The 27,122-nt window shown below is 43.9% G+C and overlaps 1 protein-coding gene across 28 annotated transcripts in view; it reads right to left on the minus strand.

The window, feature by feature from the left end:
- Positions 1-27,122, minus strand: part of LOC122553369 (neurexin-3) — a 2,038,938-nt gene that overhangs the window by 1,102,266 nt on the left and 909,550 nt on the right. For all 28 annotated transcript variants that reach the window (XR_015757834.1, XR_015757833.1, XR_015757835.1 and 25 more), the window contains 2 exons: positions 26,634-26,824; positions 25,493-25,666 (listed from right to left, as the gene is read on the minus strand). Coding sequence is in view for 23 of the 28 variants with exons in the window: in XM_087989624.1 (XP_087845750.1) it covers positions 25,493-25,666; positions 26,634-26,824 (365 nt within the window). In the remaining 5 variants the exon portion in view is untranslated. The remainder of the gene's footprint in view (positions 1-25,492; positions 25,667-26,633; positions 26,825-27,122) is intronic.

Here is a 27,122-nt window from a genome sequence, read left to right on the forward strand (position 1 = left end):
GTATGGGTGGGTTGCGCTTCGGCGGGGCGGTGTGGACTTATTGGGCCGAAGGGCCTGTTTCCTCACTGTAAGTAATCTAATCTAATATACTCCAAGAAATGAGGAATTAACAAAAAACAAATTGTAGCAATAATAAAATAATCACTTTTATAATAAGGACTGGTAAAAGCAACGCAAAGTTGGTTTTATTTTAGAAGTAGGGCACCAACATTTTCCAATTTGGAACCACCATGAAACATTAATGAAATTTGCGTGCGTATGTGTGCATATATATTCATGAACACCCTTGGGTCTTACTTTGACTGGTTGAAGTGCTGTTACATTAACATGAAAGAGATTTTCTTTTTAAATGATTCCATCATCATTCACTGCAGGTAGACTAGTATCTTCACAGCAACAGGAACAGATTAACTAAATATAAAGCACTCTAATGATGTCGTCAGGGAGTTACTGTCTTTTAGAGTACTCATTAAGCCAGTGGCAATAAGTTTAGTCCATGTAACAGATCCAAAAAGGATTGATTGAGACACCCAGATAAAAGGAAAGCACATTCATCCCTCCAACCAAACAACTCTAAGTGCCCTCGTGTCTAATTTCCATGTTCACCTATCCAACGTCAATGCTGTTGACGTAAATGAATGAAAAGTCACCTTAATGCTTTTCATATTACTTTTTAGATATTGTCAGGGAGAAGCCTGGTTTCCTTTCTGCTTCATTATGTGCTGGGGATTTTAATCAGAAATACATGCAGCCATTTAAAGTTACACCTCAAGATTTGTTTTTTTTTGTAACTCATTTGTGGGATGTGGATGTCACTGATTGGGCCAGCATCTATTGCCCATCCCTAGTTGCCCCTTGAGAAGGTGGGGGTGAGTTGCCTTCTTGAATCGCTGCAGTCCACCTGCAGTTGGTTGACTCACAATGCACATAGGGAGGGAATTCCTGGATTTTGACCCGGCAACAGTGAAGGAATGGCAATATATTTCCAAGTCAGGGTGGTGAGTGGCCTGGAGGTGAACTTGCAGGTGGTGGTGTTCCCAAGTATCTGCTGCCCTTGTCCTTCGAGATGGAAAAGCTTGTGAGTTTAGAAGATATTGTCTGAGGATCTTTGGTAATTTTCTGCAGTACATCTTGTAGCCTATGACAAAGGTTAAAGATCTATCATAAATGAAGTAACACTCACTGAGTGCAGCTGTGCCAAACTGAGAAATATGGAAGGCACACCTGTCAGTGACATCTGAAAGGCTCCCCCTCTCTTGATGCCAACTATGGTCTTCTGTATTGGTCTGTCTGTTTTAAGGTACTGCAGTGGGATTTGCCATTGCCTTCTGCAAATGTTTGATCAGCAGTTTAAGGAGGCAGCCCTCCACAGTGGTACCAAAATGTGTGGCGCTGGAAAAGCACAGCCGGTCAGGCAGCATCCGAGCTACAGGAAAGTCAATGTTTCAAGCAGAGGAGCTTATGATTGAAATGTCAACTCCCCTGGTCCCCAGATGCTGCCTGACCTGCTGTGCTTTTCCAACACCACATTTTTTGACTGATCTTCAGCATCTGCAGTCCTCACTTTCTCCTCCACAGTGGAATTTTAACAATATGGGTGTTCTTTGCACTCTTTGGCTTGTCCTAGGATGGATGTGTTGTCCCAGTCGAAATGGTGTCCTTCCTCATCTGTCTGTAAGGATACTAGTGAGGGAAGATCATGTCATTTTGTGGCTAGTTGATGTTCATGTATCCTGGTGGTTAGTTTTCTGCCCGTTTGTCCAATGTAGTGTTTGTTATAGTTCTTGCAACGTATTTTGTAAATGACATTTGTTTTGCATCTTGTCTGTGTAGGGTCTTTCAAGTTCATTAGCTGCTGTTTTAGTGTGTTGGTGGGTTTGTGGGCTACCATGAAGCCATTGGGTCTGAGTAGTCTGGCAATCATTTCTGAGATGTCTTTGAAGTAGGGCAGAGTGGCTAGGGTTTCTGGACATGTTTTGTCTGCTTGTTTGGGTTTGTTGCTGAGAAATCTGCAGACTGTGTTCATTGGGTACCCATTCGTTTTGAATACACTATATAAGTGATTTTCCTCTGCTCTGCGTAGTTCCTCTGTGCTGCAGTGTGTGGTGGCTCTTTGGAATAATGTTCTGTTGCAGCTTCGTTTGTGGATGTCGAGGTGATTGCTTCTGAGTTCAATATTCGGTCCGAATGTGTTGTTTTCGAGTAGATGCTGGTTTGAACGAGCCACTTGGACAACACATACATCCTAGGACAAGCCAAACAGAGATACACACGAGAACTCTATCAACAAACACATTTACTTGGACCCGATTTACCACCCCCTGAGTAAAAGGACAGGAAATGACATCACCACAGGAAATGACATCACCAATCCAAAGAAACCCAAACGTACAAATAGAAAGCAGGAATCATCAGCAATGTTTCGTCTGGAGGCTCACTGAAGATATTATCTAGTGTGGTGACGAAACATCTGAAAATGAACCTTCCAGCTCAGCGAGCAAACCTACATCCAGAACATTCCTATTTTATTTTAGGAACCTCCCATTTCCTACCAAATTAGAAATACCTTCAATCAAATAAATATTTGAATCTCTTCCTTAGTTGTTTTGATGTCCTGGCCCAAATATTTGGTGATTAGCTCAACCAATAAGGTATCAGGTTTACCAGATCCAAATGAGGCTAGATCTGGAATTCTCACTCACCCCACCCCAAAAATACACATTCAGGAAAAAAAAACAGACTATGAGGTGCTCAGTTGATTGATTGTTCTGTGTTTGGTTCTGAAAGTCCACACGGTAGCTCAGTGGTTAGCACTGCTGCCTCACAGCATCAGGGACCCGGGTTCAATTCAAACCTTGGGTACTGACTGTGAGAAGTTTGCACATTCTCCCTGTGTCTGTGTGGGTTTCCTCCGGGTGCTCTGGTTTCCTCCCACAGTCCAAAGATGTGCAGGTCAGGTGAATTGGCCATGCAAAATTGCCCATAGTGTTAGGTGCATTAGTCAGAGGGAAATGGTTCTGGGTGGGTTACTCTTCGGAATGTCAGTGTGAACTTGTTGGGCCAAAGGGCCTGTTTCACCTTGTAGGGAATCTAATCTAATCTAAAATTGATCTATGGTCACTGTGCTTGACTGGTTATGCTTGGACATTGATTCGGAGCAAAGTAAATTCTGATCTCCTTCCTTTCTGAAGGATGTGGTGAAACCTGAAAGGATTCAGAAAAGATTTTCAAGGATGTTGCCAAGGTTGGAGAATTTGAACTATAAGGAGAGGTTGAATAGGCTGGGGCAATTTTCACTGGAGTGTCGGAGGCTGAGGGGTGACCTTATTGAGGTTTATAAAATCATGAGGGGGATGGATAGGGTAAATAGACAAAGTCTTTTCCCTGGGGTGCGGGAATCCAGAACTAGAGCGCATAAGTTTAGTGTGAGAGGGGAAAGATATAAAAGGGACCTAAGGGGCAAATTTTCCTGCAGAGGGTGGTACGTGTATGGAATGAGCTGGTGGAGGCTAGTACAATTGCAGCATTTAAAAGGCATCTGGGTGGGTATATGAATAGGAAGGATTCAGAGGGATATGGGCCAAGTGCTGGGAAGTGGGAGTAGATTATGTTAGGATATCTGGTCGGGATGGGCGAGTTGGACCAGAGGGTCTGTTTCCATGCTGTACATATCTGTGACTCTATGAGTCTACAATACCAGAGAAACTACTGAAAGCTGAGCTGTAATCATGAGTTCAGACATTTATTGAATGTCGACAACCTTTAAGGCATTCTAAATAAAACCTGATGTATATATTGAGAAACTCGTATCGTTGCATTGCTTTGAGAAACAGCATCAGTTCAGTAGGTGGATTGCCACCACCTTCTGAAGAGCAATTAAGGTTGAGTATTAAATGAGGGCCTAGCTCACAATGCCAATATACCCTGGGATAGAGACCTTAGCTATCCATCTTGCCTATGACCTGCATGATTGTATCAATAAACATTAATAAATATCCTCCACTTGGATGAACACCATCAAAGATTTGGCTTTGATTGCACCCCTTCCACCATCAACATTCACTGCCTTCCCCACTGATGCACAGTGAAAGCAGTGGGTACCTTCTACAGGATGCATTGTAGCAACTCAGCCATCTTCCTTCCAGGCAAAAATGAGGACTGCAGATGCTGGAAACCAGAGTTTAGATCAGAGTGGTGCTGGAAAAGCACAACAGGTCAGGCAGCATCCAAGGAGCAGGAAAATCGACATTTTGGGCAAATACCCTTCATCAGGAATGGAAGCAGGAAGCCTCCAGAGTGGAGAGATAAAATGGGGAGGGGGGGCTGGGGAGAAGGTAGCAAAGCGTACAATAGATGAATGGGGTGGGGATGGAGGTGATAGGTCAGAGGGGAGGGTGAAGTGGATAGGTGGGAAGGGAGATTGGCAGGCAGAACAGGTCATGAGGACAGTGCTGAGCTGGAAGGTTGGAACTGAGGTGAGGTGGGGGGGAGGGGAAATGAGGAAACTGATGAAGTCCACATTGATGCCCTGGGGTTGAAGTGTTCCGAGGCAGAAGATGAGGCGTTCTTCCTCCAGGCGTTGGGTGGTGAGGGAGCGGCGGTGAAGGAGGCCCAGGACCTGCATGTCCTCGGCAGAGTGAGAGGGGGAGTTGAAATGTTGGGCCACGGGGTGGTGGGGTTGATTGGTGCGGGTGTCCCGGAGATGTTCCCTGAAGCGCTGTGCTAGGAGGCGTCCAGTCTCCCCAATGTAGAGGAGACCGCATCGGATACAGTAAATGACATTGGTGGATGTGCAGGTAAAACTTTGATGGATGTGGAAGGCTCCTTTGGGGCCTTGGATGGAGGTGAGGGAGGAGGTGTGGGTGCAGGTTTTGCAATTCCTGCGTTGGCAGGGGAGGGTGCCAGGACAAGAGGGTGGTTTGTTAGGGGCGTGGACCTGACCAGGTAGTCACTGAGGGAACGGTCTTTGTGGAAAGGGGTGGGGAGGGAAACATATCTCTGCTGGTGGGGTCCGTTTGGTGGTGGTGGAAATGTCGGCAGATGATATGGTTAATGCGAAGGTTGGTAGGGTGGGAAAGTGAGGACCAGGGGGTTCTGTCCTCATTATGGTTGGGGAGTGGGGTTTGAGGGCGGAGGTGCAGGATGTGGATGAGATGCGTTGGAGGACATCTCCAACCATGTGAGAAGGGAAATTGCGATCTCTAAAGAAAGAGGCCATCTGGTGTGTCCTGTGGTGGAACTGATCCTCCTGGGAGCAGATATGGCGGAGGTGGAGGAATTGGGAATTTGGGATAGCATTTTTTCAGGAGGTAGGATGGGAAGAGGTGTAATCCAGGAAGCTGTGGGAGTCAGTGGGTTTGTAAAAAAATGTCAGTGTCAAGTCGGTTGTCATCAATGGAGATGGAGAGGTCCAGGAAGGGGAGGGAGGTGTCAGAGATGGTCCAGGTAAATTTAACGTCGGGGTGGAATGTATTGGTGAAGTTGATGAATTGCTCAACCTCCTCACGGGAGCATGAGGTGGCACCAATGCAGTCATCAATGTAGCGAAGGAAGAGGTGGGGAGTGGTGCCGGTGTAATTACGGAAGATGGACTGTTCTATGTAGCCAACAAAGAGACAGGCATAGCTGGGGCCCATATGGGTGCCCATGGCTACCCCTTTGGTCTGGAGGAAGTGGGAGGATTCGAAGGAGGAATTGTTAAGGGTGAGGACCAGTTCAGCCAAACAAATGAGACTGTCGGTGGAAGGGTACTGTTGGGGATGTCAGGAGAGGAAGAAATGGAGGGTTTGGAGGCCCTGGTCATGGTGGATGGAGGTGTAGAGGGATTGGATGTCCATGGCGAAGATGAGGCATTGGGGGCCAGGGAAACGGAAGTCTTGGAGGAGGTGGAGGGTGTGAGTGGTGTCTCGAACGTATGTGGGAAGTTCCTGGACTAGGGGGGATAGGACAGTGTCAAGGTAGGTGGAGATGATTTCGGTGGGGCAGGAGCATGCTGAGACAATGGGTCGGCCGGGGTGGTCAGGCTTGTGGATCTTGGGAAGGAGGTAGAACCGGGCAGTGCGGGGTTCCTGGACTATGAGGTTGGAAGCTGTGGGTGGGAGATCTCCTGAGGTGATGAAGTTCTGTATGGTCTGGGAGATGATGGTTTGGTGATGGGGGTGGGTTCATGGTCAAGGGGGTGGTAGAAGGAGGTGACATTGAGTTGGCGTTTGGCTTCAGCGGTGTAGAGGTCAGTGCGCCAAACAACCACTGCACCCCCTTTATCCGCTGGTTTGATGGTGAGGTTGGGATTGGAGCAGAGGGAGTGGAGGGTTGCGTGTTGTGAGGGTGAGAGGCTGGAGTGGGGGAGGGGGTAGACAGTTTGAGGCAGTTAATGTCTTGGCGGCAGTTGGAAATGAAGAGATCGAGGGCAGTTAATAGGCCAGCCCGGGGTGTCCAGGTGGATGGAGTGTGTTGGAGGCGAGTGAAGGGGTCCTCGGAAGGTGGATGGGAGTCCTGATTGTAAAAGTAAGCTCGGAGGCGGCGGAAGAAGTGTTCGACGTCACGGCGTGTATTAAATTCATTGATGCGTGGATGGAGGGGGATAAAGGTAAGGCCTTTGCTGAGGACTGATCGTTCGTCCTCAGTGAGGGAGAGGTCTGGGGGGGGATGGTGAAAACTCGGCAGGGCTCGGAGCTAGGACCTGGGGTAGGAGTGGAGCTGGGAGTGGGGTCAGAGCCTGTAACTGGAACAACACTGTCCAAGCTCTCAATCTCTAACATCTAGAAGGACAAGGACGGCAGATGCATAGCAACACTACCATCTGTAGGTACCCCTCTAAGCTACACATTATCCTGACTTGGAACGACAATGTGGACCTATATCAAATAGAGGTTAGCGGTGTAATGTGTATCTCACCACCACTTTCTCTGGGGCAACTAGAGATGGGCAAGAAATAATGGCCTAGCCAATGCATCCAAATCCTGTGAAAGAATAAAGAAAACAAGGAATAAAGAAAACTCATGTTCCCTTAAATATATATCCCCCGACTCTAATTCAGCTTGTTACCATCATTAAGGGAGTTGTGGGGCAGATAGAATGAAGTTTATTTCCCTGTCTGAGTATGGGGAAAGGAGGATAGGGTAAGAGGGGGTTCAAGTGGCTGACATGGGGAATGTTCAGAACAAAGGAACCTAATTTGGGAAAGATCACTCATTCCCAAGACCAGCTGCTCCCTCCTTGTGCATCAGAAGTCAACGATCTCGTTGCATAGACTTCCCATTTTACACAGACTTCCCAATTTACTTGTCTGTTGGAAATCAAGTGAACAGAAACCAGTGATTGGGTTCCTCTACTGATCAAAAATGACTTTGTATTTCAAATAAGCAAATTCTAATCACAAGCAAACAGCAATGAACGATCAGCAGATGGCTCTTCTAGTTGAAAGTGAAGGGCCCTTTTAAAATCCCCAAACACACACCCAAACAGACAAAATGATTATTGGTTTTAGAATACCATAGAATCCCTGCAATTGGAAACAGGCTATTCAGCCCAACACGTTCACACCGACACGCCGAAGAGTATCACATCTCGACCCTACGTCCCTTCCTATAACCCAGAATTTCCCATGGCTAATGAACCTAACCTACACATCCCTGAACACTATGGGTAATTTAGCATAGCCATCCACCTAACTTACACACCTTTGTACTGTGGGAGGAAACCGGAGCACCCGGAGGAAACCCAGCAGACACAAGGATAACATGCAAACTCCACATAGATAGTCACCTGAGGCTGGATTCAAACTGAGGTCCCTGGCGCTGTGAGGCAGCAGTGCTAACACTGAGCCACCACGCTGCCCCTTAGGTGAAGGGAAAGGACACTGGGAATGAGAGTTCAATAGCACCAGCCTGCAGGGTCAGCAAAGATGATCCTTTGCTTGACTCACCATCCTGACTTGGAAATATATCACTGTTCCTTCATTGTCGCTGGGTCAAAATCCTGGAATTCCCTGCCTCAAAGCATTGTGGATGGAAATGTGTTGCTGGAAAAGCGCAGCAGGTCAGGCAGCATCTAGGGAACAGGAGAATCGACGTTTTGGGCATTAGCCCTTCTTCAGGAAGCATTGTGGGTCAACCCACAGCACAAGGACTGCAGCACTTCGAGAAGGCAGTTCAAGCCTACCTTCTCAGGGGCAACTAGGGACGGGCAATAAATGCTGGCCCAGCCAGGAGGGCCCACATCCCTCAAATGAATAAATTTTAAAAAAACTTTCTGCTATTGAATCACCATTCTCTCGGTTCTTTCAACTTTTTCATGGGAGGTAGTGTATGATTGTTACACTGACAATGAAGTATTTTAATTACTGATTAAAGGCAATAGTTTACAGTAACTGATAGGAAGAAAATAAAACTGGCTTGCTTCAGGGATTTTTACTGCAGACAGGAACACACCACTAGTTCTTCCATCAGTCCAAAAGCTTCTCACTGTATCGCTCACACTCATAATCTGTTTGGCTGCTCAGGAACCAATCAGACAATTGCCATCAGGCTAATGATCTTTGGTGTGTACAACTGAACAAACAAAACAAATCCCACGCTGAATACGTCCTCCTGGTGTGCTGCCGTCTAGAAATATTTTCCTCCACTGCTTTTAGCAAAGCAGCAGTGTAAGCACAACACACAATGAGTTTCAGTAACTTTTTTCTTCAATGCAGCAATTCCCTCCACATTCCTTTGGTTTTATAACAGCTCTTCATTTACATTTCAGTCAACAATTGGAAATACAGAAATGATGTGGTTTTTAATTAGCATTAAAATTAGGCATTCGGGAGTCATTCATTCACACAAAGGGATAGCAAGTTTTGAGAAGATTTGTAGCTCAGGTTGAGGTTCTGGATGTAGGTTTGCTCGCTGAGCTGGAAGGTTCGATTTCAGGCATTTCCTCGCCATGCTCGGCAACATCATCAGTGAACCTTCGGATGAAGCACTGGTGGCATGGTCCATTTTGAGTTTCAGTTTCCTGGGTTGGGGATGTAATTTCCTGTGGTGATGTCATTTCCTGTTCTTTTTCTCAGGGGGTGGTAAATGGGATCCAAGTCAACATATTGCACATTGGTTCCAGTTGGAATGCCATGCGTCAAGGAATTCTTGTGTGTGTCTCTGTTATTCCTAGAAGCATGGCATTCTAACTGGAACTCTATCAACAAACACTTTGACTTGAATCCCATTTACCACCCCCTGAGAAAAAGAACACGAAATGATATCACCACAAGAAATGACATCCTCAACCCAAGGAAACTTAAACACATAAAGAGAAAGCGGGTCATGCCACCAGTGCTTCATCCAGAGGCTCACTGATGATGTTACCTAGCATGGCGAGGAAATGCCTGAAATCGAACCTTCCAGCTCAGCGAGCAAACCTACATCCAGAATCTCAACCTGAGCTACAAATCTTCTCAAAACTTGCTATCTCTTTGTGTGAATGAATGATTCCCGAATGCCATTGCTCTAATTTTAATGTTAATTAAAAACCACATCATTTCTGTATTTCCAGTTGTTGACTGAAATGTAAATGAAGAGCTGTTTTAAAACCAAAGGATTGTGGATGACATTATCTAGTATGGTGATGAAATGTCTGAAAACGAACATTCCAGCTCAGTGAGCAAACCTACATCCACACAAGGGGATAGTGAAAATCTGGAACTCATGCCACTCACCCAAACTCACGCTGACCCCGTTGACTCCATGTGTCAATCATAAATGTCAAAAAAAGCTGGCATTTTGGTTTGACAAGGGTGTTAAGAATTACAGGGCGCAGACAGCTAAAAGGACGAACAGATCAGCCATGAACAATATAATAGGCCAAAGTACTATGTCCAGTTCTGGTTGCCCTGTTACAGGAAGAATGTTATTAAGCTAGAGGGGATTCAGGAGAGATGTACCAGGATGTTGCCGGGTATGGAAGGTTTCAGTTATAAAGAAAGGCTGAATAGGCTGGGACTTTTCTCACGAGAGTATAGGAGGTTAAGACATGATCTTAAAGAAGTTTATAAAATCTTGAGGGGTATAGATAGGGTAAATGGATTGGGATGGGGGAGTTTCAAGAATGGGGGCACATTTTTAAGGTAAGAGGAGAGAGATACTTGAGGGATAAACTTTACTTGGTGGGTGTGTGGAATGAGCTTCCTGAGAAAGTGGTGGATGTGGGTAGAATTACACCATTTAAAAGACATCTGGATAAGTACATGAATAGGAAAGGTTTAAAGGGATATGGGCCAGGAGCAGGCAGATGGGACTAGTTAGCTTGGGACTGTGTTCGACATAGACACGTTGGACTGAAGGGTCAGTTTCTGTGCTGTATGACTCTATGACCTGGCAAATGTGTCCTTCCCTATTCTTGTATTCTTGTATATGAATACCTGTGATGGGGGTTTTGCTGGAACTGACTTTTCATTCCTGATGAAGGGCCTTTGCCCGGAACGTTGATTTTCCAGCACCTCGGATGCTACCTGACCTGCTGTGTTTTTCCAGCACCACTTGATTCTAATCTCCAGCAGCTGCGGTACTCATTTTCGCCCCCTCGTTTTGCTGGAACTGTCGGGGGGGGGGGTGTGGGAGGGCCTTAGAGAACTGGGCAGAACTCTCCCTCAACAGGTCAAATCACAGAAATAGAGACCACGGTTGGAAAGACAGTACATAATCGGTAAATGAATGGATTTCCTTCAGCACAAGAACTTCCCTTTCCTTCAACCTTCTACCTGTTTATATCATTCATTTCAATATTAGTGGATAATCAGAAATCTGATGCATGGAAAATATAAAAGTATTTAGTTGAGCACTAGAAAGGTGATAATATTCAAGGCAATGGGCCTAGTGATGGAAAATGGGGCTTGTGTAGTCCTGGTAGTACAGTCTTGATGGGCCAAAGGGTCTCTTATTTACTTTATGATTCTATAACAAATTAGCTGTTACTTCTGAAGAGAAGCTTCAAATAAAATTAATAGAAGAAAATCCATTTTTGAAGAGAATAAAAAAACTAAATCATGTTTAGTGACTTTATTCAGTTCTTTTAATTACCATAGAAATCAGGCCAAATGTAATTGTGCTAACTATTAAATTTAAATTTGGGATCTTGTCATGGTGAAACAGAATAGACTCACTTACCATGAAAAAGATAGATTTAAATACTTGTTTCACAGTTTTATGTATTGCCAGATGAGGGTCTTTTAATAAGAAGTACAATATTACATTACGTTGGTATTATATGTGAAACCTGCACAGAAGTTAAGGGGCAATGTGTTCACACAGAGGGTGGTACGTGTATGGAATGAGCTGCCAGAGGAAGTGGTGGAGGCTGGTACAATTGCAACATTTAAGAGGCATTTGGATGGTTATATGAATAGGAAGGGTTTGGAGGGATATGGGCCAGGTGCTGGCAGATGGGATATGCTGTACATCTCTATGACTCTAAGTTAAACATGCAGTTACAAAAGAAGCTCTATCAAGTCCCAACTATACCTACCCCAGTTGTCTCAGGAAATTAGCAACTGAAAGGGTTAATTGGCATCATGTGATAAGCTCCTTCCATCAGGATACAATGAAGTGCTGCTGGGAAGAGCTAACCATTGCCTCAACAGGATCCCAGTAGCTATTACAGAGCTAAGCTCAGCATCATTAACATTAATGGACAGACTCTTAAGTTCAACCGGATGTCTTCCAAAGGATTCTCATGTGTTAAGGACCAGGCCAGACCCCCTCAAAACATTTCAAGAAAGTAGAGCACACTCTAACTTTGCTTGTTGTTTTAAGCAGGTGTAACGTGGATATTACAGGAGGGATGCAGCTGCTCAAACTAGTTAGATTTAAACAAAACAGAATTTATTTGTAAGATTATTGATTGGAATACAAATGAAAGAGAACAGATTATAGAATAACAACTGATCTGAAAAACCAACAGATTATCCCAACTTAATGTTGTTGTTCCAAATTCCTGCAACAATCCTCATAAACACCCTTGTCACAAAAGGTAAAACCAAACCACAGGAACTTACAGGAGACAGAGAGAGAGAGATGGCAGAGGGATTCAGCGTGGAACACCTTCTTCCATGGAGCTGCTTCTTGGATCAGCAGCCATACACTGACTGCTTTCAGTGAGCAGCCAGACTGCTAAAACCAAACCAAACAAAACCAAACCAGAGAAAAGCTGAGCTGGAAGAACTAGCTACTTTCATTGTATAATTATTTTTTTAAAATTTGAAAGCCTTTTTCCTGAGGCAGTATCTGTTAGCTATAATCAAATTGGCCCTAAAACCCCACCCAAACTAGACAACTCAACCTGTGTCTTTACGACCACACTGAAAAAACACCAAGGTTATCATAATTTTGTTAAAGGAGCAGCATTGTCAAACATGCAACTCAAATATAATGCAACCAGCCATTAAGTACAATATATTCTCAGAATTTATTCTCAGAAACTCAATTGGACTTGCCACATAAACACAGTAGCTGCAAGAGCAGGTCAGAGGCGAGGAATAGTGCAGTGAACAACTCATCCTCTGACTCCTCAAAGCCTGTCCACTAGGCGAAAGTGAGGATTGCAGGTGCTGGAGATTAGAGTTGAGATTGTGGTGCTGGAAAAGCACAGCAGGTCAGGCAGCATCGGAGGAGTAGGAGAATCGATGTTTCGGGCAAAAGGGCTGGTGAAGGGCTTTGCCCGGAAATGTCAATTCACCTGGTCCTCAGATGCTGCCTGACCTGCTGTGTTTTTCCAGCACCACCATCTACAAGGCACAAGTCAGGAGTGTGATGGAATACTCCCCAATTTCCTGGATGGGATGCAGCTCCAACAACACTCAAGAAGCTTGACACCATTCAGGACAAAGCAGCCTGCTTGATTGGCACCACATCCACAAACATCTACCCCCTTCACCACTGGCACTCAGGAGCAGCAGTATTTTCTATCTACAAATGCTCTGCAAAAATTCACCAAAGCTTCTTCGCACCTTCCAGACCCATGGCGACTTCCATCTTGAAGGACAAGGGCAGCAGATACAGCATCTGCAAGTTCCCTACCAAGCCACTCACCATCCTGACCGTTTTTTTAAAAATTAATTCATGGGATGAGGGTGTCACTGGCTAGACCAGCATTTATTGCCCATCCCTAACTGCCTGGATGGTAATTAAGAGTCAGCAACATTGCTGTGGGTCTGCAGTCACATGTCAGTAAGACCAGGTAAGGATGGCAGCTTCATTCCCTAAAGGACAGTAGTGAACCAAGTGGGTTTTCCAACAATCAACAATGGATTCATGGTCATCAATAGACTCTTAATCCCAGACTTTTATTGAATGCAAATTCCACCATCTGCCGTGGAGGGATTTGAACCTGGGCTCCCAGAACATTATCTGGGTCTCTGGATTAACAGCCCCAGTGATAATATCACTGGGCCATCGCTGTCCTGACTTGGAAATACATCATCGTTCTTTCACTGTCACAGGGTTAAAGTCCTCCCTGAGGGCATTGCGGGTCCATCCATGGCAGGTGGACTGCAGCGGTTCAAGAAGGCAGCTCACCCCCACCTTCTCAAGAGCAGTTAGAGCCGGGTAATAAATGGTGGCCCAGCCGCAATGTCCAAATCACGCAAATGAATAAAAAAATACTGAGCAAGACTGAGCCTCTCTTCTGCCAAAGATGTAACATGGATATTCTTCCCAGCTTGCTATCTGTACTTCAGTCAATAGCAATCAGAAAGATCGGTAGCAGAGATTACACCCATAGCATCCCAGATGGCTCTGGTAGACATGACCACAACCAATATCAAAATTTCACAAAGTTGACCCTCTTCCAACTGCATCTATTTTAAAATCCAAACACCAAAATCCAATATAAATATTCATATATTAAAAATTACATTTTTTTTACCACAATTTGCTCTGAGACAACAGAATTAAAATGAAATGTAAATGAATGAAAATAATTAACAGAATTAATTGAATGTATTCAAGGCTGAGTTAGACAAATTTATGATCAATGAGGCAGTTAACGTTTGTGGGGAAAAGGCAAGAAAATAGATTTGAGGCTGCAATCAGATCAGCTATGATTTTATCAAATGGTGGAGCAGGCATGAGGGGCTGAATGGTCAACTCCTGTTCCTATAAGTCATGAGAAAATCAAAACACCAAATCAAAAAAGATTTAGCAAGTAACAAGGTATCAGTTCTCCTTGTATTTCATACAGAATGGAAGGGCACGGTTACAATCAGAGGGCACGGTTGCTGTTTGCTGAAATCATGGACAAGTGTTTTTGCTTGAAGTGACAAATATAGGAATAATCCTGTTGTGTGCAGAACACTGCTAACACTGTCACTGGGGCAATTTCCTAAAGGCCCTTTGGGAGAAATCATAAAAACACATCACAAAAGAAGAGAAGAAACATTTTCTCCAAAGCCACAGAAAGTGATTCAGTGTAAAGCCTCTATTGATGAACATCAGATCCCTGGGACCAGTAGGTGTCTTTTCCACAGAACCACATGTCATAAAGGCATACAGAGATAGAGGACAGAAACAGACCTTACAGTCCAGCTTGTCCATGCTGACTAGATATCCTAGTAAATCTCGTTCCATTTGCCAGCACCCAGCCCATATTCCCCTTCCTATTCATATGCCCATCCAGATGCCTTTTAAATGTTGTAATTGTACCAGCCTCCACCACTTCCTTAGCAGCTCATTCCACACACACACCACCATCTGCATGAAAAGGTTGCCCCATTAGGTCCCTTTTAAATCTTTTTCCACTCATCTTAAACCTATGCCCCCTAGTTTTGGACTCCCCACCCCAAGGAAAAGACCTTGTCGATTTATCCTATCTACGCCCCTCATGATTTTATAAACCCCTATAGGGTCACCCCTCAGCCTCCAATGCTCCATGGAAAATAGCCCCAGCCTCTCCCTGTAGCTCAAACCCTCCAGCCCTGGCAACATCCTTCTAAATCTTTTCTGAGCCCTTTCAAGTTTCATAACATCCTCCCTATAGCATATTATTCCTCTACTGTCAGTTCTTCATAACTCCCTTGATTTGGGCACACCTTACCCATCCTGTGACAGCCAGCACGCTGTTTATAAAGTGTATTCTGCTCTCATTGAAAATCACTAGCTTCTGGATAGATTTCAAGGACCAGAACTTGGAAATGAGAAATGCATGCTGTGATTTATTCAAAGGGCAAACTGCAGACTAAAAGCAAACAATGATAAAATTCAAAGAATAGGCATGTAAGTATTAAAATATCATGACAATTGCTGGTGTGAAAGTGTGTACATTAAATTGCATGCCCATTAAGTAATTACTGTTGTCCATAATTCTGTAACTGACTCTGAGATTCAGAAACTCACCATCCGTCGTGAAATGGAATTCTAAACTGTCCCAGTTTGAGGACAGGGAGATGAATGAGCATTAGTCAGGCCACACTCAGGACTTTGGCTACACAATGGTAGGTTGTAAGCACAGATGACTGGTACTAAAAGCCCTCCAAAACATGGAGTTGAGCTGAATTCAGCAGAAAAACTCAGAAGCAAATTACATGCCTCCATATCCCAAAGGTTCATCCTGATGTCAGCGCTAAGCCATACCTGTATTGACGCGTTCCCCTCCAAGAAATCAACACTCCTCCAATTCTGGACTCTCAGCCATATCCAACCTCACCACTGGTGTTCTGTGTCATCAGCTGCTTGGGCCTTAAGTTCAGCGGCTCACTCTCTAAATCTCCCAACTTCTTTATTTCCGATACTCCTTAAAACTTGCCTCTTTGTCTGAGCTTTTAGTCATGTGTTCTGACATCTCCTTACGTAACACGGTGTCAGGCGCTCTGACAATAGATCTGTGAGGCCTTGGGGCATTTTGCTAAATTAGTGCAAAGTGTTTGTTGTTAGTTCATCACAGAACTTCCTCTGCAATTCCATCAAGCAATGGGTACAAACATCTCACCACATTAAAGGTCATACTGCAACTCACTTTGAATAACAGATGTGTCCATAAGTATTGCATGTCCCTACAGGGGCTCCTTCTATACAGATTTAATAAGCATTGATTAGTCCTTTTGAAAACTTGGCTCAGATAGAAACCTTTGTTGATTTCGAGTGAATCTTAGCTGGTTCCAGCTCAACCCTTTTTAAATGTATGATTGCGCAGCTGAACGCATAGAAGGTTCAACACTCAAATCAACAGAATTGTTTGTAACGATCACTTTGTGGTTTCAGACACAGCCTTCCACTATTTATCCCAGTGCTAGATAGCTTTTAAAGCCCCCTGAGTGAGATGTTACAGCAGTGTGCAGGACAATATCATCCAAACAGATTGCCAAGCTGCAGCAATGAACCACTTCAAATGTCACCTAAATACATAACAAGGAGGATAGATTCAGGGACGATTTTTGAAAAGTATCAATCTTGATGTTACGTGCAAAGGCTGGTGAAACTTAGATATTTTTGTATCAACCTGTTCAGACATGCTATGACACACCTTTGGAGCAGCTAAGACTTGAATTTGGGTCTTCTGAGGACACCACGACTGTATCACAAGATCCTTGTATTGAACTTTTTATGCTCAGGTATATTGCATACAAATAACTGACTGTAAATACCAAAAGATGCAGTTATAATAAACACTTCTCTGGTGTTGAGATCGACACATCATTTTCCCTTGGGTGCCTTCTGTACAATTTACAAAATATGTTGATAGCTTATCCAATCAATAATTAACAGAAGTTAAATATTGTCATGAGGTCCCATTGTTCATGGGTTCCATTAACTTGCCAACAGCGATAGCTACTTCAATAAAGCCATTTAAGTCTGAAAAAATATTTTAAGTCTGACTTGGTTGGCAGTGGAAGCACTTCAGAACAGAGCTAAGCAAACATCAGGCCCTGGATTACAAATGGGTTCCAAATTTGATTTCATTCATAAGTTGAGTGGTAAGCAAGGTGGAACACAATGCAGAAGAATTTAAAATGGTTATTCATAATTATGTGCAGACATTCACATACTAGACCTTTGAGATGAATATTAATACACCCCTGTATGGGAGCTTGTTGATAAGTACAAGTATTTATCAGTTGGATGTTTATAAATTGGGGACCGCCTGTAATTTGTTTCCATCCCAAAAAATGTGCTGACTGTTAATCAGAATCCAACTTAGTTTGGTCAGTATTAGTTAAGAGAGACGCTATTTACGTCGTTACAATTGAGGTGTCAGAAAAAAAAAGAGTCATATGCATCACATTTACTTATTTTGGGGCTTTGATAATGTGCCCAAAACAAAACTTTACTTCGGAGAACTATGAAGAAGGCTGAAAAGCAGGATGTCCAAGGTGGTTATCTCGGGTTTGCTTCCAGTTCCTCAGGCTAGTGTGGCCAGAAACAGGGAGATAATGGACTTGAACGTGTGGTTGGGGAACTGGTGCAGGAAGCAAGGATTCAAGTTCTTGGATCACTGGGGTATATTTTGTGGTAAACATAAATTCTACAAGAGAGACGGCTTGCACCTTAATAGGTTAGGGACCAGTATTCTGGCAGGCAGGTTTTCTACTGCAACACCGCTACATTTAAACTAAGTAGCGGGGGGGAGGGGACAAGTTGGATGTTTAAAAGGGAAATTGAAGGGAAAGTTAGAACAAGAGAAGTCAAGAAAGACAACTGTATTAATGAGGCAGAAAACTCGGAAAGGCATCATGCTGTAAGGTTGAGTGAAATAAGGGTTGATGGGAAGGGTGAGAGCAGTAACAAATTAAAAATACTATACATGAATGCACAAAGCATTAGACATAAGATGGATGAGCTTGAGGCTCTTTTGGAAATTGGCAAATACGATATTGTGGGGATAACTGAGACGTGGCTTCAAGTGGACAGGGCCTGGGAAATGAATATTCAAGGATACACGTGCTATCGTAAGGACAGACTGACGGGCAGAGGGGGTGGGGTGGCCTTGTTAGTAAGGGATGATATTCAGTCCCTTGCGCGGGGGGACCTAGAGTCAGGAGATGTAGAGTCAGTGTGGATAGAGCTTCGAAGTACCAAGGGTAAAAAGACCCTCTTGGGAGTCATCTACAGGCCCCCAAACAGTAGTCTGGATGTCGGATGTAAGTTAAATCAGGAGCTGAAATTGGCCTGTCGCAAAGATGTCACTACAGTTGTTATGGGGGATTTTAACATGCAGGTAGACTGGGAGAATCAGGATGGTATTGGGCCACAAGAAAGAGACTTTGTGGAGTGCCTCAGAGATGGATTCTTAGAGCAGCTGGTGCTGGAGCCGACCAGGGAGAAGGCAATTCTGGATCTGGTATTGTGTAACGAACCAGAATTGGTCAGAGACCTCGAAGTGAAGGAGCCATTGGGAAGTAGTGACCATAATACAATAAGCTTCAATCTGCAATTTGAGAGGGAGAAGGTACAGTCGGAAGTGACAGTACTTCTGTTGAATAAGGGGAATTATGGAGCTATGAGGGAGGAGCTGGCCAAAGTTCAATGGTGCAATACCTTAGCAGGGATGACCGTGGAGGAACCATGGCGGATATTTCTGTGTATAATGCAGAAGTTGCAGGATCAGTTCATTCCTAAAAGGAAGAAAGATCCCAGGAGGAGGCATGGGCGGCCGTGGCTGATGAGGGAAGTAAAGAAACATATAAAGTTAAAAGAGAAAAAGTATAACATAGCTTAGATAAGTGGGAAAACTGAGGACTGGGAAGCTTTTAAAGAGCAACAGAGGATTACTAAGAAGGAAATATGCAGAGGAAAAATGAGGTACGAAGGTAAACTGGCCAAGAATATTAAGGAGGATAGTAAAAGCTTTTTTAGGTATGTGCAAGGCAAAAAAATGGTTAGGACATAAATTGGGCCCTTGAAGACAGAAACAGGGAATATATTACTAGGAACAAAGAAATGGCAGAGGAATTAAATGGGTACTTCAGATCTGTGTTCACTTGGGAAGACACAAGCAATCTCCCTGAGGTAACAGTGGCTGAAGGACCTGAACTTAAGGGAATTTATATTTGCCAGAATTTGGTGTTGGAGAAGCTGTTAGGTCTGAAGGTTGATAAGTCTCCGGGGCCTGATGGTCTGCATCCCAGGGTACTGAAGGAGGTGGCTCGGGAAATCGTGGATGCGTTGGTGATTATTTTCTAGAGTTCAATAGATTTGGGGTCGGTTCCTGAGGATTGGAGGGTGGCAAATGTTATACCACTTTTTAAGAAAGGTGGGCGAGAGAAAGCAGGTAATTATAGACCAGTTAGTCTGACCTCAGTGGTGAGAAAGATGCTGGAGTCTATTATAAAGGATGAAATTACTGCACATCTGGATAGTAGTAACAGGATAGGACAGAGTTAGCATGGATTTATGAATAGGAAATCTTGCTTGACTAATCTTCTTGAATTTTTTGAGGATGTAACTATGAAGTTGGACGAGGGAAATCCAGTAGATGTAGTGTACCTGGACTTTCAGAAAGCTTTTGATAAAGTCCCACACAGGAGGTTAGTGAGTAAAATTAGGGTGCATGGTATTGGGGGCAAAGTACTAGATTGGATTGAAAATTGGTTGGCTAATAGGAAGAGATGGAAATGTGTTGCTGGAGAAGCGCAGCAGGTCAGGCAGCATCTAGGGAACAGGAGAATCGACGTTTCGGGCATTAGCCCTTCTTCAGGATTCCTGAAGAAGGGCTAATGCCCGAAACATCGATTCTCCTGTTCCCTAGATGCTGCCTGACCTGCTGCGCTTCTCCAGCAACACATTTCCATCTCTGATCTCCAGCATCTGCAGACCTCATTTTCTCTGGCTAATAGGAAACAAAGGGTAGTGATAAACGGCTCCATTTCGGAATGGCAGGCAGTGACCAGTGGGGTATCGCAGGGATCCGTGCTGGGACCACAGCTTTTTACAATATATGTTAATGATATAGAAGATGGTATCAGCAATAACATTAGCAAATTTGCTGATGATTCAAAGCTGGGTGGCAGGGTGAAATGTGATGAGGATGTTAGGAGATTACAGGGTGACCTGGACAAGTTAGGTGAGTGGGCAGATGCATGGCAGATGCAGTTTAATGTGGATAAATGTATGGTTATCCACTTTGGTAGCAAGAACAGGAAGGCAGACTACTACCTCAATGGAATCAATTTATGGAAACGGGCAGTACAGAGAGATCTGGGTGTTCTTGTACACCAGTCAATGAAGGCAAACATGCAGGTACAGCAGGTAGTGAAGAAGGCTAATAGCATGCTGGCCTTCATAACAAGAAGAATTGAGTATAGAAGCAAAGAGGTGCTTCTGCAGCTGTACAGGGCCCTGGTGAGACCACACCTGGAGTACTGTGTGCAGTTCTGGTCTCCAAATTTGAGAAAAGACATTCTGGCTATTGAGGGAGTGCAGCGTAGGTTCACGAGGTCAATTCCTGGAATGGCAGGATTACCTTACACTGAAAGACTGAAGCGACGGGGCTTGTATACCCTTGAGTTTCGAAGATTGAGAGGGGATCTGATTGAGACGTATAAGATTATGAAAGGATTGGACACTCTGGCAGTAGGAAACATATTTCCACTGATGGGTGAGTGCCGAACCAGAGGACACAGCTTAAAAATACGGGGTAGACCATTTAGGACAGAGCTCAGGAGAAACTTCTTCACCCAGAGAGTGGTGGCTGTGTGGAATGCTCTGCCACAGGGGGCAGTGGAGGCCCACTTTCTGGATTCATTTAAGAAAGAGTTGGATAGAGCTCTCAAAGATAGTGGAATCAAGGGTTATGGAGATAAGGCAGGAACAGGATACTGATTAGGAATGATCAGCCATGATTATATTGAATGGCGGTGCAGGCTCGAAGGGTTGAATGGCCTACTCCTGCACCTATAGTCTATTGTCTATTGTCATTGTCTAAAACACTGTGGAAGCTGAAAATGTGAAACAAACACAGAAATACTGGAGAAACTCAGCAGGCCTGGCCACATCTGCAGAGGCGGGAGAAAGTTAATGTTTGAGTCCGATATGACTTTTCTGCAGTCTAAAGTTAGTGATGCTGAATTGGGGTTTTAAAGAGGTCAGTTCGGACTCAGGGTGTTAACTCTGTTCCTCTCTCCACAAATATGACAGACCTATGGAGGTTCTCCATCAATCACTGTGTCTGCTCTCGATCTGATTCATTCACGGAAATGTAAGGAAAATTATTAAATTGATAACGAAAATGAGGATTTTACTCATGCTGTTGAGAATTCTTAGTGCATTCATGAAGGTTTTGTAAGGATACTTCATCATGACCATACACCTTGCGGGCAACTGATCTATACAATTTAAAATGATTTTTAAAAACTCACACATGATGTGGATGTCATTGGTTTTGCCAGCATTTATTGCCCGTTCTCTAGTTGCCCTTGAGAATGTGACAGTGAGCTGCCTTCTTGAACCACTGCAGTCTGTCTGCAATAGGTAGTCCTTAGGGAGGGAATTCCAGGATTTCGACCCAGTGACAGATGTCAGTGGCTTGGAGGGGAACTTGCAGGTGCTGGTGTTCCCATACATCTGCTGCCCTTGTCCTTCTAGATGGAAGTGGTTGTGGGTTTGGAAGGTGCTGTCTGAGGATCACTGGCAAATTTCTGCAATGCATCTTGTAAATGGTACACACTACAATAACTGAGTGGGATTCTTTCATTCTTTTATGTGACAACTAAGTGCAGTGTCAAGAAGTATAGCTTTTCAAGTCTTTTAGCGTTTGGCGGTGGATTGGTTGTGCCCCTAACACTAGGCCAGAAGGTCAGAGTTCAAGTTCCACCTCACTGGAGGTGAGTCACATCCTAGAAGTTGGGGACTGTAGAAGCTGGAGATCAGAGTCAAGAGTGAGGTGCTGGAAAAGCACAGCAGGTCAGGCAGCATCCGAGGAGCAGGAGAGTTGACGTTTTGGGCATAAGCCCTTCATCAGGAATGAGGCTGTGATCCAAGGGGATGGAGAGATAAATAGGAGGGGTGTGGGGCTGGGGTGAAGGTAGGTGAGCATGCGATAGAGGAGAGGGTGGAGCAGAGGAGAGGGTGGAGCAGATAGGCGGTAAAGAAGATGGCCAGGTAGGACAGGTCATGAGGACGTTGCCGAGTTGGAAGGTTGGAACTGGGATAAAGTGGGGGGAGGGGAAATGAGGAAACTAGTGAAGTCCACATTGATGCCGTGTAGTTGGAGAGTACCAAGGCAGAAGATGAGGCGTGCTTCCTTGTGGTGCAAGCTGGTTAGGGAATGGTGATGGAGGAGGCCCAGGACCTGCATGTCCTTGGCAGAATGGACTGGCGGAGTGGCAGAGTGAATCACAACCTATCTAAACAGAGTGAATTAAAATGTTTTTGAGCTCAAGGTGAATCTGTAAGTTAACTCCACCAACCACGTTCATTTTCATAGAATCATGGAAACCCGACAATGTGGAAACAGGCCATTCAGCCCCTTGAGTCCACACCAACCCACTGAAGAGCATCCCACCCAGACCCATCCGCCCATCCTGTCCCTGTAAGCCTATATTTCCCATGGCCAACTCAACTAGCGTACGCATCTTTAGACTGTGGGAGGAAATCGGAACACCCAGAGGAAACCCACGCAGACACGGGGAGAATGGGCAAACTCAACACAGTCGCCCAAGGCTGGAATCAAACCCAGGTCTCTGGTGCTGTGAGACAGCACTGCTAACCTCTGAGCTATCCTCCAAGGTCATGTTGCCACAGTCGCACTGTCACATTAGAAAGCAGTGAATGGTGGTGTGTTTGACCACGGCTCAGGTCTGAGGGAAAGGATGGGAAGGTAGGATGTCAGTGGGTACAGAAACTGAACACGCACTGTTGGTAACATTGCAAACCAGCCATCTAGCCAATAGAGCTCAGTGAGCCCCTAAGTAAAGGCAGCATTAAAGTCTAGGTGCTTGGTTCTGAAAGCATTCAGCATTACGTGTGTTATAGATGCTTGACTTTCAGACACCTTTCTCTGGCCGAGAACCCATTCTGTTTTCACTTAGATGCAATCCCTGTCTGATACGTCCAATCTAATGGCGGGGTTATATTTGACATACGGCATAAATTTATTGGTGTGTCATGATGCATTTCATTCAAAGTCAAAATCAAAAATGGAAAACAAAAAACACTCTAACTAATGCAAATTTGAAATAATTGCATTGAGTATTAAAATATGATGAGGAACCCAGAGACAGAATATTGATCACCTCACAGTAAAATCGACTCGTACATTTACTGAACAGTTTTGATGAAACTGTTAAAAATAAAACGTACTCGTGATATTTAATACCGCAGCCTTATGATAAAATGCTAATAAATTATAGAAGGTCTTATCTCATGCGAATTAAAATATTTTAGGAAAAGCTATGACCATGCCCAGAATGCCTTTATGAAAATATGCAGGCAATGCCCTCACCAACACAACTGCTACATTAATCTCTCATTTTTACTTCTTCTACAACCTGCACAGTCGAGATCAGATGGAATCTGCACAACACAACAAAGTAAATAATAAAAACAACTCTATTTATCTCTCCTTGTTATCCAGTACTGGAATCTGAGATGTACAAGGGAATTGATCTTATGAGAAGGGAGACTGATACCAACAAAGCCAAATATACTTTGCCTCATTCAAACTTTTCTGTGCAGTAACTAAATTGGGAAGGGAGCTACGAAATTGAATTAATCAGTCAAAATAAATTAATTGAACTAGATTAAAGTCAATAACTGCTCAACTAAGAATAAAAAGTGGATAGATTTTGTCTCTGGATGTTGTTCCAAAGGAATTCAGGTTCGTTTTTGTTTCTATCTTTTTCATGCAATATGGGTGTTGCTGGCAAAGCCATGATTTTCCTCCCATCCCTAATTGCCATTATGCCTGAGAGATTGCCTCAGTTATTTCAACAGCCATTGAAGAGTTAACCACACATTGCTCACAGGTAGGCCAGAACAGGTAACGACAGCAAATTTGCTTCCCTGAAGGGCATCAGCAAACGAGATGGGTCTTTACAATAATCGATAGTGGTTGCATGACCCCATTACTGAGATTAGCATTTTTGTGTTGCATATTTCTCAGTTCATACAATCCCTCCAGTGTGGAAGCAGACCATTTGGCCCATCAAGTCCACAGCAACCATCTGAAGAGCATCCCAATCAGCTTCACTCATCCCTACCCTATCCCTGTAACACTACATATCCCATGGTAATACACCAAGCCTGCATGTCTCAGACACTATGGACAATTTGCCTTCAGAGTAAGTGAGGAAACCCATGCAGACACTGTTTGCAAACTCCAAACAGACAGTCGCTCAAGACTGGAATCGAACCTGGGTCCCTGGTGCTGTGAGACAGCAGAGCTAACCACTGAGCCACCAAGTAATTCAATTGAAGTCCCACCACAGGAAGACTCAACCATGTGCTCAGGACATCAGTCTGGGCTTCTAAATTCTTTTCCAGTTACATTACCAGATTGTCAATGTCTCACCCAAATCTTTATGCATTTTTATTCCCAGGCATCTCCTAATCTTCTCTTCTCTTCTCTTCTCTTCTTTCCATGTGGTTCGATATCTCATTGTGGAAAATAGATTTACAGGTACCTTTAAGCATTTCCTACTCAACCATTGTTTTCATGCCAGTCTGGATAATGAAGGTCAAACATCAATCTGAGGTCTTTATGGCCAAATCAGTCCTTATGTGAAATTCACACATATGTATCTCCTGAGGCAGAATCAAGAAGTGGCATCCCATCTCTAGCCACAGCTGAGTCCAGTCACCTGCACTGCTATCCCACCAACTCGCTCACCCACCCACCCTGGCACTGATGGGGTCTGAAGCCAGTAGCACACACTCCAAATGTCTCTGTGGCCAAAATTGACTCTGCTAGTTTGGGAATTAAGTATAGGAACTTCTCAATTCTGGGATCAAGTGATACAGCACTGTGACACGTACGTCATCAAGGGAGGCTGAAAAAGTATTATGCTGGCTCTTGAAAAAGAATCCCGCTCTTATTCTCTTTCCACATCTTCCATTTTTAAGACACTAGGTAACTGCAGAATCCAAAATATGCAAGTCTACAGAACTTCAATTAAGCTTAAAATGTGCCATGATTCATGCAAATGCACCACACCTTGAGTGATGGGAGCAAAATAAAAGTTTCTTGAAGAAATAAAATCAGGATAGGCAGGGTTTTTTTTTGATAAGTAATATATTTACACATTTACAACATACATATATAAAGTCCAAAATATAAAGGAGCACTCACATGCCTGCTGTTACATACAAGAGAAGGTGATTAGATTTACATGTTTGGCATTGGTTCTACAGTGAAGGTTTAACTGTTTAAATGGACAGATCCAATGGTGAACAAATGATTACAATGGAAGACACTGTGATGATGGTTAGCATTATGGGGAGTTTCTCAGATGGAAGCATGTACTGGTGTGGATTTGAGCTACTGTTCGAGTTGACGAGAGAGCCTGAACTAGAGTTGCTAAAGCCTGTACCTTCACATCCACGATCTATTTGCCCACTCCGATGTAACGCATCGTGAATCAGATCTGGCAGCCTTCCATTGAGGTCGACAGATGCCAAGCAACCCTGAAACCCATCTCTGGAGGCGACAAGTTTCGGCAGATTGCTGTACATGCCTTGGGCCAGCCCAGCAATGTATAGGACACCTGGTTAGAGAAATGAGACAGCAAAAAAAAACTGCGATAAGCAGAAAGCACAACAATTACACAAAATCAAATATAGAACAATTGAACCATTGAAACTTACACTGCCACCATCTTCTGCTGAAGGTCTGATATATTTTTAAATTCAACCTTTTCAGAGATGTTCTAAGAACTAGGAGCAGGAGGAGACTAGGAGCCCACTACCCCATTCAATAAGATCACAGCTGATCTTTTATGGCCTCAGCTCCACTTACCCACCTTCTCACCATTACCCACAATTCCTTTACTGTTCAAAACATGATCCATCTTAGCTTTACTGGTATTACACACCTCTGGGGATGATGGGACTTGAATCCAAGAGAATCCTTCCACAGTGTCTAACACACGCTTGTGCATTTTCCATGTTGTATCAAACACAATTCTCCTTCTACTTACATCAACACAAGGGAAGCAGGCACAATTTCAGAGGCGAGAACATCTGGTTCCATCCAGATGTCCATAAAATCCAAAAAGATGCAACCGATAGTGGGATCTACTCAGTTCACTCCACCTTGACTGGATGTTCTGGGGTCACCATAGAGGTCAGAGACTCCAATACTTCCAAGGATCCAACCTGGGAACTTGCTAAACAATTGACCCCAACTCCATATTGGGGACTCACTTCACAACATCCTCCAAGTCAAATCACATGGTGTTAAATACCCAAGATTCCCCGATGCCCACAGTTCTAGGACCACCCGGGATAGATTTTTCTTGTTGTTATGAATAATGTTGGTCTAAGCATTGACCACGACAACTGTGCAGAATTGCAATCTCTTTGTGTTTATCAACAGCCCTGGGTTTATCAGTGATGTTAAATGCTCTCCAAACAGAAATATGGGTGTAACAGAATTCATTTTGCAGCGGCATTGACTGAATTGGGGTTGTTTTTGACGGGTGCAGGGAGAGGTGACAGCTGTAAGAAGCTTACCTTTCAGGTCCAGGTTTTTGGCACCATTGATGATCTGAGTCACAGATCGAGCATCCACCTTGAGCGTGTGTGTGTTGCTGTTGTCCCGAGTAATTACCACATTGTGCCACTGATTGTCGCTCAGGGACTTTTCAGAGTTCCCTTTGATAACATTTGGCCCATTTCCCAGGTCAAACACATAGTGGATGTACCTACGGGAGGAGAAGGGTTTGCCAAGTTAAAAGAAAAAGTTCTGAATGAATGATTTATTTATTGTCTCATTAATCTTGAAGATGCATTGAAAAATATTGCACAAACTAAACAAAGGATATCAACTACCATATATTAGGAATTACTATCAATATCTATTGTAAGTTGCAATTACAAGTTACAATTGCAAGAAAACATTATACCGCTTAATAAAAAAAAGATTTGTCAAATGAATACCAAATTTAAGAAATAGATAAACTGTGAGCAACTAGCAAAGGCTCGTAGTTTAACTTCAATTCC

The sequence above is a fragment of the Chiloscyllium plagiosum genome, unplaced genomic scaffold, assembly GCF_037043375.1.
Source record: "Chiloscyllium plagiosum isolate Xiang-an unplaced genomic scaffold, Cpla_swu_hap1 HiC_scaffold_8, whole genome shotgun sequence".
Taxonomy (NCBI): domain Eukaryota; kingdom Metazoa; phylum Chordata; class Chondrichthyes; order Orectolobiformes; family Hemiscylliidae; genus Chiloscyllium; species Chiloscyllium plagiosum.